General features: G+C 52.4%; 2 protein-coding genes across 2 annotated transcripts; one reads left to right on the plus strand and one right to left on the minus strand.

Annotated features, from left to right (window-relative positions):
• Positions 1–826: 826 nt before the first annotated feature.
• Positions 827–9,025, plus strand: LOC128269832 (serine-rich adhesin for platelets). The gene is made up of 8 exons (XM_053007238.1): positions 827–1,938; positions 4,313–6,296; positions 6,862–7,196; positions 7,263–7,359; positions 7,423–7,629; positions 7,699–8,108; positions 8,176–8,359; positions 8,438–9,025. The coding sequence occupies exons 1-8, from the start codon at positions 827–829 to the stop codon at positions 8,486–8,488; spliced, it is 4,380 nt and encodes a 1,459-aa protein (XP_052863198.1). The 3' UTR covers positions 8,489–9,025.
• A 1,699-nt stretch (positions 9,026–10,724) lies between these two features.
• On the minus strand, positions 10,725–11,685 carry LOC128273040 (heme oxygenase 1). Its single transcript, XM_053010950.1, has 2 exons — positions 11,477–11,685; positions 10,725–11,405 (listed from the first exon to the last, which is right to left on the minus strand). Exons 1-2 carry the CDS (start codon positions 11,577–11,579, stop codon positions 10,762–10,764), a joined length of 747 nt encoding a protein of 248 aa, XP_052866910.1. The 5' UTR covers positions 11,580–11,685; the 3' UTR covers positions 10,725–10,761.
• Between the last annotated feature and the right edge of the window lie 2,866 nt (positions 11,686–14,551).

Raw genomic sequence — 14,551 nt, forward strand, 5'->3', positions numbered from 1 at the left:
ACCCGCTGACCATCGGTCTGGCACCGACCCTGGGAACGTCCCGCACGTCGGCTTGGCCGATCGATCCGTTTTCCAACAGATTGCAAACAGTAAACAAGTAATTCATCTGGAACCCGTGTGGCTGTGGTTAAGGTCTGGTTCATCACTCTTAGGCCACACCCGGTCCCAGGCGACAGTGAAAGTGTTACCGGACACCCGGGCATACCTCACATTACCATCTCGTGTCCACCATCGGAGTCGATCGTACAAGGGCGTCGACATTGGGGCGTCCGCAGAAAGTGATCATCTCCATCGCCTCGCCGGTGAGCTAACGTCAACCGCACATCGACCGCAGATTGGTCCCACCCAGCGAGACCCGGTCCCTGGATGGGATTGGGTACCGCGAGGTGGCGTAATGCTTGGCGGGGTTTCACTTTCGCACGTGAATGTTACGCGACATTGATGAGGGCAGACTCGACACTCCGTGAAGTGAAAATTGCCTATCGTTCGCCACGATTCGAATCATTGAACCTGCGGCGTTCGTTGCCGCCCATCCCGCGCACACCGTGATTGAGGAGAGATTGGAGAGAGCAAGTTACTTGTCGCCCACTAAATTGGTTTCATTTTGTATCTTTTTAGATTTGAGCTCCCCACTAAACGACCGATCAGCGTGGAAACCCCGTTCGGTGAAGGCGTAGAAGAAGAATGACCATCGCTGCACCGGTTGCCACGGAAACAGACTCTAGAATAGTGGCGCTGTAAACGCGGGGCAGGCCAACCACTTTTTTAACGTGCCGCAAGAACCAAAAATATCTCCATTCCGATCGAACCGGAACGGCCCACAAAAATGGCGCACAGTCTCGCGATCGTGACGCTGATGCTGGCCTTCCTAAGCCTATCATCGTCCGCGGAAGGGCGTGTGATAGTGCGACGCCAGGCAGAGGATTCTCTGGTGCCCGGCGCTCAAAACAACATCACGGCCAGTCTGGGGCCTGAAGCCGTGAATGGGACGTCACCACCGCGACCGAACGATCGTTTCGAGCAGTTTCCCGTGATGGGCGAAGCGGAAGAAGTGGAAGGACTACGGGAACGGCTGGGTAGCTCAGGAGACGAGGTCGCTTCCCTTGGTTCGGGATCATTCGCCAGCGCGGACCTGGAGACGGACGAACTGACATCGTCCGCGGCGGATACAGCCTCCGACGACGACCAGGAATCGAGTCGGGATGAAGATGATGGAAGCCTGTCAATCATGACGACGACGACGGGGCCGGTCCTGTCGGACGAAACCCGCGAGGAACTAAACTCCGGCTCCGGGTCGCTGGATGATGAGTCGGTCCCCGGCTCCAACTCCGGCTCCCTGTCGGCCAACAGTCAGCTATCGAACGAATCGCTGACCTCGTCGGTCGGTAGCGCCGGTTCCGACAGCAATCAGCAATCGGAGTCCGACGACGACGACGAAGAGCGCCCGTCCCGTGAAGACTCGACGGAAGCCCCCATCACGGCGGCCGCAATTAGCGAAATTACTACCTCGACCACCACCACCACCACCGTTGCGGGGCCTTCGGAGCAGCCAACTAGCGCCACCTCGACGGCCAGCACGGGAACAGCAACGGGAAATGGCAGCCGATCGGTGGAGTTGCCAACAACATCTGGCGAATCGAGCGCACAGCTGGAGGAGCGATCGGACGATCGAACTGCCGATGCGCTGATGCTGCCACGAATGGACGACGGATTGACGGGAACGGTGACCGCCGGAACGGAACAGCCGGATGGCGTGGCTCACGAGGAGCCTACCAGCGCACCGCAGCCGCAGCGGGCCATAGTTGATGAGGTCGAGCCGGCCACTACCACGGTCAGTTCGGGCGAGAGTGAAGCCGTGGAGGCGGAGACCCTAAGCCCCAGCACCGGATCCGAGGACGATCTTCCGGCACCGGGTGTCGAGCGGTTCGAGCTCAGCAGGTAAGTGCCAACCCGCAGCTACTCCGACAGATGGCTCTATTTTGGCCCCGGCCAGGCCCACCACGGCTGGCGGCCTCGTTACTGCTAGATGAAGAGGGAAAGCTCTGGCAGGCCGGCTGGCCAGTTGGCTGGCCGTGCCGATGATTACACTGGCCCCGTTATTAGCGCTCGGCTTGCAGCAACAGCAGCCCGCTCATAATGAAGCGCCAGATCGCACACATTCTCGCTGCGGCCGCCGAAGGCTGGCCGGCGCAACAACAATGAGCGTCTAATTTCATTTCCTATCGAACGCGGCTCGGACCGCGGTCTCGTTTCTAACCTCATTTCGCGCCACAACGACGAGGCCTATCGCGGACCCCCTATCTTTTGGGGCCTTCTTCTGACGGCCCTCCCGGAATTTTTCTCCAACTTCAAAATGGCAGCACACAGACACCTGACGGACTGATATTTCGGAATCAGGAACATCATCGTCCGGCGATCGAGCAGCGATCCGGATCGGCGCCTTCTTTTTCGTCGTCGTGCCCCTTGAGTGCTTTTTGATCGCCCGGCCCGGCCTAATTGGTGCTTCTGGTGGGGGAATGTGACGTGCGGGGGGTCCGACTCCACCCCGAAGCCCACCCGATTTCTCAATCACACCTGATTTTCGGACCAATTTTCCCCGATCGCACGCCCCGGGCGCGCTCTCAAGCTCAACGGTGGTGAGCTCAATTTTCTCACCTCACTCACTTCTCACGTCACGAAATTGGGACTCGCACGTCACTAGCCCCGCGGCCTGCTTCGGTTAATTTCTCCTTTTCTTGGGCAGCTTTTGGGCCGCTTTTCCTCCGGCACGCGGACCATGCCAGGGGTGCGTGTGGCGATCGGGGAAGAAAGATCGGATCGCATCGGATGTGCGAGTGGCCGGTCTGGCCGGTGAGGGTTGTTCGCCCGGAACACCGTCGGCGGTGTGGCCGGCGGGGTTGATTGAATTGAAATTATGATAAAATTTAGCGCATCGCAGCGGAGCGCATTTTGGTCATCCCCATTTCGGGTGGTAGTGGTGCTCTTCTTCCTCTGTTTTTTCCGGCCCACACTCCGGATCCATTAGTGGCATAGTTTTTTTTATGCTGCCAGTTGCCAGTACATTAACGCGCAACGCACGAGCGCACGTGAAATGCGCGAAGTGAGAAGTGGCAGCCGAATAAATAGAAACACGAACCGAATTAAATAAAACAAAATCCGCTGAAGCCGAAGAAAAAAAGGGTTTTTTTCGCCGGTGGGGGTGGTTTTTCGTTCGGCCGCTTTTTGTATGGGGAAAGTTGGACACAGTTTCCGACAAAGTATTCGGATCGGTGCTGATCAATCGCGCGTGTGGGATTGCATTAGTTTTTTTTCTCTCTCTCTCTCGCTGACTGCTGCCTTCTCATTGTGAACTCATTGTGTTGGGTGTTGTTGGGTTGCCGATGGTGTGTGGTACCTTCGCGCTTGCTGAAATCGCGGTCCATTCATCCGGGCCGCAATGTTTCCCTCCTTGGTACTATTATTATTTGGAAACTATTAATTGAAAAGCGTGCCACCTGATTCGCGTTGGCCCTGATTCGAAAATTGGTAATTTTTGGCGGCACGTATGTGTGTTTTTAGCGCCTTGTCCAATTGGGGGGCCCGAAATTGGGCACACCAACACAATTTTATCGTTTGCGGTATCGCGAGCCAGCGTTGATGAATGGCCGGCTCCGGCTGATACGAAAGCATGAGCTTGGTCAATTGTAAGTATGCCTAAAGTGCCCTCAATTTTGTCCATTACCTGAAGGCAACGCAAAGCCTTACTCTTCCGAAGATACACAGAGTATGAGACGGTTGATACGAGTAAGGTCCGTAGAGTAAGGAACTTTGCTTTCTTCACGGATATTCCAGTGAAGAATCCCAAATATATATCAGATCACTAGAACTTTTACAGAGCTAATTTGACACTAAATTCAGTGTCTCAGCACGGCGAGTAAGTGCCTGCTACTTCCGTACTCTATTTGAGTGCCTCATAGACCCGGGTGTACCATGAAAGTCAGTACAAGATTTCCTCAAATTATCCCACTACCATACGGAGGTCGGTTGAATTTGAAAGTATATAATTTAGTCTCAATTTTAAGAAGACTACATAATTTCCCTCGGGCCATTGGAAAATCCTCTCCCTTTGCTCTATCATTATGAAAGTGTAGTGATTAAAATGAGAAACATCTTTTCTAAAAGTAATTCATTTTAATGCCCTTGCAACATGGGAATCAGTACCGAACCTGATTGCACCTTCCGCCGATTAATGGTAGCTCCAGTTCGATTACTCGTAAAACTGAACGATAACACAACGATGACCTTCTTTCTTCTTTATCGCGCCCGCCCACAGATACACCTCGCCGTCCAACTTCTCCGACGGCGGTGGAATCGCGCTGAACGACAACGAACGCAGCTCGTTCGATTTCGACGGCGAAGATACGTCCGCCACCGGAAGTTCCGCGGCGGGTGACGAAGAGTCCGTCACGGAAGAGCCTACCGCGACAACTACCCCCGCCGATGAAACCCCCGTACTCGATACAATCCGCGCCAATGAGTCCACCGAGCGGAACAGCTCCCGGACGGTCGAACGGGCGCAGCTCGAAACGAGCAGCTACGAGATCGTCTCGAACGAGGTGACACGCAACGCGTCCCAACCCCCGATGGCACCGCGCACCAAGAAGGGCAAGTTCCTCGATCAGTTCAACGAGGAAACGACCGAGGACAACGACATCAACGTGCCGAATGGGGCCGCCTGGGCACTGGCCGGTATGCGCATGGTGGACCGGAAGCAGTCCGATACGCCCGCTCCGGAGCGGAGCGAAAGTACTGAGGTGGCACGAGATGCCACCGAGAACATGGTGGCCAATAACACGCTGAAGCAGCTCATGGACTGGGCCATCATCATGCAGCAGGCGGACTTTGCGAACAGCTCCTTCGTGCGGTCGACGGTCGCATCGGACGAGGCCGGATCGGAAAGTAAGGATCGGCGAACGTACGCCAACAAGGTTCCGAATGTGGACGGTGTTGGCGATGTACTGAGCGAGGAGAACCGACTGACGGCGGTCGTGACGGAGTCAGCGCCGGGCCCTGACGCAGAAGGGGAAGAATTGAACGGGATCGACACCACATTTGCTCCCTCGACGGAGCGCCCGGTCAGGCAGGGAATATTCGACCTGGATGCTCCCGTGTTTGGCTTTAAGGAGCGTGCCTCGAGTACGACAACGGTGGCGAACGAGATCGCAAGTAGCTCGGACGGTGGTCCGATCCTGCCGACCACCACCCGACGTAGTTACGAGGTGAGCGAAATGGTGGATGAAAGCGATGTGCCGCGGGTCCGCATAACACCCGAGGCCACGACCACGATCAACGAGCGGATGGACACGAGCACACTCGGGGCGATGGAGGACATGCCGGTGACGACCTACTCCCCTTCGGTGTCCATTCTGCGGCGTATCGAACAGACGACCACCACGGTGCCACTGACCACGATAATCTCCAGGATGCCAACGACCGTACCGTCAAGACGCACCGTAACGACGCAGGAGTACGTCACAACGACGGATGCAGCGATCAGAGAAACTACCACCGGTCCGAGTTCCCCGGTCACCACCACGCTACTGCCGGTCCGAGCCCCAGGCAGCGAACCGCCGGCTAAACCATTCGACCAGGACTCGACGGACTCGACGGAGGTTAACCTGAACCAGTTGAACCGAACCGATGAGCGAATGGTCACCGCTACTGTCAGTGTGACCGCAACGGCTCAACCGACCATCTCCAGCGTTACGCTCACGAACAACGTAGAGCTGGATGACACATCCGCCGCCGGAGAGAGCCTCCTGAGCCAGGTTGGTTTCACGACGGAACGTACCGACCTTAGCCAGTTCACCACCGAAGAAGTTGCGGAGGACGGTGGCAAGGTACCGATCGTGGTGGAAGAGAAGCATCTGTACGATACGATCACCACGACGACGAACGTGCCAGCCCTCACAACGACGACGACGACGACGACGGTTCCTTCAACGACTTCCGGATCCTTGAACGAGCGCTACACCACACGGCGAACGATCGATCGCTCCATGACCACGACCGAGCTGTCCGGAGAGGAGTCGGTCACGGAGGAAGACTACATCGAGCTGACGAACCCATCGAACGGTGCGCCGGCCGATGCGAAGACCGGAACGGTGGGAGTAACCGGTGTGCCGAAGCAAGCCGTCGATGGTGCTACGGAACAGTCCCAGGGTGAACCGGCCGCCGAGGAGGACAACAGTGTGGTGGTCGCCGTGGTGGCCAGCATCGTGAGCGTGATCGTGGTGCTGCTCTTGATTGCGGCCTTTGTAAGTAATCTTTGTCCGTGGTCCGTAGGAACCGTTTTATTCCCCGATTTGCGTTTGAGGGCGCAGAAGTATGAATGTGTCGAGAATGAGAGAATGTTTCCTTTTCCCGGTTTATTGTTTGGGGTTTTCTTTATCCATGCAAAGATATGATCTTTTGGGAACAGGATAATATTATACACGATCGCATGTAAAGACTCACGTAAAACGTTGCAGGCGAGGCAACTATAGCCATGAATCTTCCAGATCGTGGTCTGGAACCGATGCGTGCAACTCAACAGGTTGTTGGTGTTAAATTGTCCCACAATTTAATATCTATTCTATCGTTTTACAATACTAACCCCGGACCTTCTGTACAAAGCGAGTTCCTAACAAAGAATTGGAATATGGTACTCCAAGATTGACAAGAAGTGAATTACTTTTTGGGAATGTTTTATTGTTTTCTATCCCTCGATCTTTACTCTCCTCGAGTCTATGAGTGTGGTGTGAACGAGTGCACATAGTGTAAATACTGGTTCCTAACCCTGCCGACCCGTGGGCAGACCGGTGCACGCTTGCGCTGATCTAGATGTACTATCCGCCATTGCAGATCGTGTTCCGCAAGCGCCAGAATCAGGTTTCGTACGGCCAGCGGTGCCGGCCGGTGGGGCTGGACGCGTACAGTCTGGACAACGTGTCCGTCTACAACAGCGTGCGCCGGAAGGGTAATGCGGCGCGCATGTCCAAACGATCGTACGGTAACTCGGCGTTTGAGGATCCGAACTTCAAAACGAACCCGCTGACGGTGGCCGAGCTGGCGAACATCATCCAGAACAAGACGGCCATCTACGACGAGTTCAAGGAGATCCCGAATGTGACGGCCCGTGCCGACGAGGTCCCGGAAGGCTGTGAAGATAAGAATCGGTAAGAGTCACCCGTTGCTAATTCGAATCCCCGTTGTAATTCTTCCCGTTCCGCCCGGTTCCGAAGGTACGCCAACGTGGTTCCACTGCCGGAGACCCGCGTGAATCTGAAGCGTCTCAATGATGACGAAAAGACGGAGTACATCAACGCCAACTTTGTGAAGGTAGGTGCCGGGAGTCACTCTTTGAGAACGTTGCCGTTCTAAGTCACTTGCCTTACCATTCAGGGTCCGAAGGATGGGGTCAACTATTACATTGCCTGCCAGGCGCCGATGGAGAACACGATCAACGACTTCTGGCGGATGGTCTGGGAGCAGAACTCGAAGGTGATCATCATGGCGACCGATCTGAGTGAGAACGGTGTCGAGAAGTGTGCCGAATATCTGCCACCGTCGGTCGTGCTGGACAACAGCCGTACTTTTGGTGACTTCCAGGTGAGTCCCTTCGTCGATCGGCGGGTAACGTGGTGCTGAATCTTAAAATCTACATCCACACGTTTGCAGCTAACGTTGAAAAATCGGGAGAACAAGGAAAAGTACACCATCTCGACGGTGCACATGCGCCACACGCCGTCCAACAATCTGCGCGAGATTATGCACTTCTGGTACCAGTGGCCGGACACTGGGGTGCCGATCGATGAGTCGTCCATCATCGGGATGCTGCTGGAGGCACGCACCTTCCTGAAGCTATCGCCGTCGGAGCTGGCCGAGTTTGCTACGATCGTGGAGGAGAATGAATCGCCCGAAGCGGAGCCACAGCCGCCGGTGGTCGCGAACGGAACCGATAGTACGCACAACAACAACAATAATAACAACAACGCGGCAAGCAACGGAACGCCGGCCAAGGAACCGGCCAGCATTGTGAGCAATGGCGGCACAATGGACAAGCACAAATCGTTGCAGCGAACTCAGGGGTAGGTTCCGGACCCGGTTAGTGGTATTACTTGTGGCAATAACCTTGTTGTATCTATTTTCCGGAAGACCACTCACCGTCCATTGCTCACCGGGAACCGGACGCACCGGAACGTTGGTGGCGTGCGATGTGGCGCTACGGCTGCTGGAGATTCCCCCGCGGACGGTGGACGTGCCTCAAATTGTGTACTACGTGCGACGGGGACGTGCCAGCGCCGTTAGAACTCGGGAGCAGTATGATCTGATCTATAGGGTAGGTGGTAGTGCATTGTCGCGCACTAATGACTTCGAGTCCAACTAACATCTACTTTTTTGCACTTCCCCGTTGCAGGTTGCCAACGTGTACGCGACAAAGTTGACGGGACCGACCATAGAAACATAGGAAAGACTCATTTAAAATCAAGTATTGTGAGTAAGTTTGACACACACGCGCGCGCCCCGTACACACGCCCTAGGCGGAGTGTGAGTTTCGTCCCGGAGGACAGGATTTCGGTACCAAACGGCAAACAATCTGTTACCCTGTAGACTGTATCTAAACTTAGATCTTTAACTACGAGCGGGACGTACGAACTCGAAAGACTTTTCCCTGTCCCCGACCACGGTGAGTCCCGGTGTGGTCTCTGAAACCCTCCCTGCCGACTGTCGAGCAGCCCGATACCAGGTGGTCCTCGGGAGACTCGGGCGCAGTGTCGGGAGTACTCATAATGCTTGATTTTAATCTCCAGCAGGGACTGGAGAGACCCATTTGCACCACCACCACCCTCTTCCCGTATCGTTCCAATGGCACGAACTGTTTCGATGGACCGCTATCTTATCTGAGTTGGGTTGAGTTGGGGTTGCCGATTCGTTTTTTCGTAATTAAAATCTCAGCCTTTCCTCCACTTCCTTGGCCTCGCTATGGGTTGTTGTACATTTGCGACTCCGGTGTATTGTTATCCTGTTGTATGGTATACATTATTATCGTTATTATAGTTTTTTTTTCGGATTTTGAGTTCTTATGGTAGTGACGTGCAGCTCAACTAGTGGCCACCCCCCTCCGGGTGGATGGATGCGCGAAAGCGGACACGAGAGTTGCCCTCTGAAAGAGGGGTTTGTGGTGTCCGTTTTCCCGGTTTCCTTGGCCGCGATAGATAGGGTTAGTAGCTAGTGTGGTATAGCGCAAAGATGACGTAGCATGTAACGGTTACTAGGTAGTAGTCGAGATCGTTAAACGATACGTAACCGGGAAGCGGCACCGGCAGAGCAGCCGCACACCAGACACCATCCAGGAGAAGCCCACCAGCCGGACAGCGGTGCGGTGGTCACCTTTTTCCGGGTTTACGGTGCGACGAACCGGTGGGGGGACTTTGTTTTGTTGCAATATCTAGAAGCCCTAGGGAATATGTCAGTTACAACTCATCCATCTATCATCTGCTACTCTTAGATAGGCTTAAGTTTAGGTTTAATGGAAGTCCCCCACCGGGGGTATCGCAACCCTCCCCTGATGGACGAAGGCGATCTTGATGGTTAGATTTCATGCCTCTGACTACCGTTGGACCCGCCCTATCTATCGATCTTACCGTCTCTGCGCACCTCGGAGCATCACGCGGGGATAGAGATGAATTTACTACGAACGAAAGATTTGATGAGAAATGTGATACTTTAGCTACGGACTATTTACTCCGCAACAGAGAGAAAGAGAGACACACTTACCCTACTATATACACACGCACGGACGCGACTAGTTATAAAAAGGTTATGTTACAAATTGGCGGTTATATGGAGGAGAGTGGCAAGTAGGGTCCTTTCGCCACACATGTGGATGGACTGCAACAGCTCTACTACGATATGCTGGCCCATCCGGCTCACGGGTCAACGTGTATATTATCGCCACCGCGTGTTACGTATTTACACCTGATATACCTGATATTTTGGTTTGCCCCATTCGGTTGATCGTCGGTAGCAGATCTCGCTACCTGTTGGTTGACCGTTTCGAGTGTTAAGAAAAAACGTGACCGATAACCGAAGCGGTGGACACGCTGCAATCTCAATAAAGTGGTCGGTTTAACGCTATCGCTCTATTATCCCGGTTGAGGGTTGTATATGAATAAAAAACGGAGCAGGCGTGTTTGAGTGTGTTTCTATCCCTATGGCAAAGTGTCAGTAAAAAAACGTTAGCACTAAAGTTTGCAGGTCAAAGCAAACAGAGAGAGAGATTTCGCGTACCGTTCAAATGGCAGGGATTCACGGAATCTGTGGCCGGTGTTGAAAGAGACCTCCAAAAATGTTGTAGTAAAAATTAAATGCGTAAAAGTCGTCGGCTCCTCTTTCGGCGGCACCAAGAAGCACAGGGCCAAGCGCCTCCTAGCTATAGGGAACAGGGATCGATATTATGATAAATTGGGTGCTATTTGGGACAGAAGAGGACCGCAACGAAAGGATGCGCCCTCCTTTCGGCCCGGTTGCGTACCTATGTCTTAGAGTTTATTCCAACGTTAAATTAAGCGAGAGCTGATGGTAGGGAAAACGAAGTGGTGAAGCAATACTAGAAAAAGAAATATTACTCCAAACGAACGCTGTCTTTCTTTCATTAAACACGCTACAGTGCATCCGATTGGAGGTAAAATGTAAATACTTTGTATCTGTGGCACTCAAACTTGATGTAAAATGTAACACTTATTTATCTCTAGCCTCAGTGCTACTTCGCACGACATAATGCACGGCGAGCAGCGCAACGGCGGCCACCGCAACGTACGCCAGTATGCGCGCGTTCGCTCGTCCCGTGCCTTGGACCGTCCGAATAATGGTGTTATTTAGCTCGAACACTTTACGGCTCTCCTCGAGCATTCGGAGGCGCGTTTCATCGTCGATCCGCGCCCCAAAGTCGTCCACCACCTTGCGCAGCTGCTGCTTCAGCTCGTAGATGGAATGATCCGCGAATGTGGTCAGTGCGGCACCCTGTGCTACCTCCGTCGAAGTGCGTCGGAAAGGATTTATCCGTTGCGTAACGGCACGTCGTTTCTGTAAAATCTGTCCACCCGACAGAAGGCCCATATACAAGTGATACACGTACGCCAGCAGCAGGTTCGGGTTTTCTCGTTCGATTTCCAGCAAATGCTTCAAATACGCACGCACTTCTGGCTTCGGGGTGTGCTTCCGTTCCCAGCCGTCGCCAAGATAGTGCCGCAGGTCCTGTTCGAACTCGGCCGTACGGTGCAGTTCCGGTGAAAGAAAGTCGTGAGGCACACGCCGTTCGAGGTGCTTGAAAATGTCGTAGAAAATTAACAGTCCTTCGGCCCACACCCGGTTGTCGTAGAGAGCTGCAATGGCGTGAAGATAAAGAGGAAGGCTTGATTCTAGTTCAGTGGCAAACCCCGTTTATGCATCTTACCGAAGGCCAGCTTTGCGTTTACGAGTGCATCGCTTACGCTGTGAATGTCCCGTGTGGCGATGCGCAGTTGCTTCGAGAAAGGTACGGACGGGGTTTCGGCCATCGTTTTTGATCACTTCACTGTTTGCAGATGAATCGACGATGAGTTCGCAAGTAGACTCTGTTGATAGAATCAGCTGTTTGCATCCCAAAACAAAGCATTCTCTGCAGCGCAGTTTGGAGCCGGAACCCTGGAATAAAACATAAACAAAGAAACCTCACAATGACAGCTGCCCGTTGCGTCTTGTGTACTAAAAAAGCAGCGAACATTAGAGCACTGCGATTTTGTGCTGTTTTCATTTGCAGTTTATTGTAATTTGGTAAATGTTGTGTCTGCATTAATCAATTTAATCAGCGCAAGGGTGTTTTACATTTTCTATACACAGTTTTGCAGTTGTCGGTGCCGGTATTGTGTGAAACATTTCACAGTCTCGTTCGTAGTAAAATTTTAGTACTTACTGTTAGCTGTCAAACTTGCTGGCGCTTCAATTTTCAATTCAACGTTGCGCCGGATGTTACCGGGTTGTCCTTGACCCGGCAACTATCTGGCGGTCTCTTTTATCTTTTAGGTTGATCCCGAAAAGGAATACAAACAGTAGAAGGTGATACAGAAGCCACTGGCTTCGGATCTGTAGCGGATGAAGACGATCTCCCTGAAATGCACTGTAATCATCAAGGTGGAACCGGCAAGGAAGAGAACCATATGAAACCATCTTTACCGTTGATTAATCGGTATGATGGGTGCGGCAAATTTCACTCACCCAAACGGCGGACATTCTCGCGAATGGAGGATTAGCTTGGTGTTCGGATTATCAGATACAGCTTGCCGCTGATTTACACGCACCGCGTAGCTTTCGGATCGAACCGATTGCTGCTATCAGATGCCAAAGACCATTAGTGCCCACCGCCCATCGGTTCCGTCTAATGGACAACGTGTCCATTCGTGAAAGCCCACCACTTACGTACGCATGACCGATGGAACCGATTGATACTATGATGGCAGATTACGAATGTAACGACCGGCCCCTGGCTGCCATTTAATGGCCGGCATGTTCTTGGTTGTTTAGTGTTTAATTGCACACTTTATTTCTCGCCCATTTACATACATTTCGCATTACCGCATCGTCAGCTCAATGGGACGTACTGGCATTTGCATAATTGCGGAAGGGGCCCCGGAAGCACTTCTGGCGGGCGCAATGCTCAACTGGTGTCCACATGCTCGGTTTCATATTATAGTCGTCACCCATCACAGCATAGTTTACTTACTTTATTCGGCATCACAACCGACGAGCGGTCTTAGTCAGCAATAGGGCATCTCTATTATCCCGAGCACCATCTCAAAAGGGACCGACGATGTCCTTTCTGTTCATCTGAAGGCCTAAGAAGACTTTGCGGGTTGGTTCGACGTCTGCCATTCTCATGACATGCCCTGCCTACCGGAGCCTAGCCAGGACGGCCTAGTGACGTTACGGATGGACATTCTCACAGCCGTCACAGCGTAATGTACATTTGGTTAGTCCCCGACGCCTGCTTACCGAATCATCGGAAGTCCTTAAGTGCGACGCACTAGGTAACTATCGTTTCCGTGATTTCGTTTCCAAACTCATTAGTATTCCGAACGGAAGACATTCTCTCTTTAATAGGTGGCACGATGTTGTAATTGGAAAAATTAACGTAATAAAAGCCGCTCAGAACAAAACATTGTGGCCCTTTTTCATTTGACGCAGAGAGAAATGGGAAAAATAATGTTTTGCGACCGACAATTTTCATCTCTATTTTGGCTACGGTAATAGGAAATCAGCGAGCGCAACAGGTAGCGCAAATGTCAGCTTTAGTACATTGGATCGGGTACTAAAAATTTAGCACACTCTCCGGAGCGAAATATTTCTTGAAATAAGTCACTAGAAAACCGCGTCAGGTTTGCGACTTGGCTTTTTTAGAGTAGGCTGCGACAGTGTACGTCGGTTTATTATTCTGTTTGATTTTCGGGCTTTTTAACAACAAATATTCGGTGGATTCATTTCTTTCAACGTAGTTTCAGAGGAGTTTGAAACAAGCAAAACAAAAAGGAATTTCTTTCATTATTTTGAAAACGATTTATTTCCTTCGGTTTTATTACGCCAACCGGGCGACTAGGGCGCGATCACTAAACGCACCTGGCTCGCCAATGGAACTGCGGTCACCAACAGAAAAGTGCCTGTGATTGCCGTTACTTTATTGAAATCACCTGAAAAATACACACAAACAACGATTCCATCGATTCTGAAAGTAAATCGTCCTGAAACAGCGCAGCGATTAATAAAGCGCAACGCACATTACCATTCGACCGGCACCAAGCAAGTTCCATTTTTAGCCGAAAGCGATTTGTGTAATTTCTGAAAGAGAGATCCTTGATGCTGATGATGGCAGCAACCTGCCTGCTGGGGGCTGATGGCGTGGGCATATTTTTAATGTTACTTCACTACGCGCCGTGGTCATATAAAGTTCGTCATTTAATTGATACGATGCATCCGAGAGCGAAGCTTGTGTTTCAGGTCGCTGTCGGATACTTTATCATATTTGTTAAAAACGGGCCAAATGGCCGATGAGTAATGTAACGGCACCGCGTGCACTGACGGAGCCGCATGCCGTTCCCATTGTTGCCCCCACAATCTGTTGTGCAAGAAATCGACACTGGCTTTCGGATCATTATAATGGTAACGATAAAATAACCAATTAACACCTGTAAAACATGACAGTCCAGTTGTTCCGTCCCGTCCGTGAGCGGCGGACGCACGCCCAAAGTGCCATAAGTGCCGCGGCGCGTTGTCTCACGCGGTGCGTGGTGCGTCGGTTTGTTTATTTTTCCGTGTCCCGTTTAACAACCCAAAGCCCAAGAATCCTTTTTATGTGGCACGGCGGGCACGGGATTCATGCGTCCCAGCATCATGTGTCCCCGGCGCGGCGTGTCCCAGCAGGTGTCGCCGACCGGTGGTGCACCGGGGACACCGGGGATAATAAAGGTAAACCAAAATAAAATCAGCATGAGGCCGGCGA

The sequence above is a fragment of the Anopheles cruzii genome, chromosome 3 (genome assembly GCF_943734635.1).
Source record: "Anopheles cruzii chromosome 3, idAnoCruzAS_RS32_06, whole genome shotgun sequence".
NCBI classification, from domain to species: domain Eukaryota; kingdom Metazoa; phylum Arthropoda; class Insecta; order Diptera; family Culicidae; genus Anopheles; species Anopheles cruzii.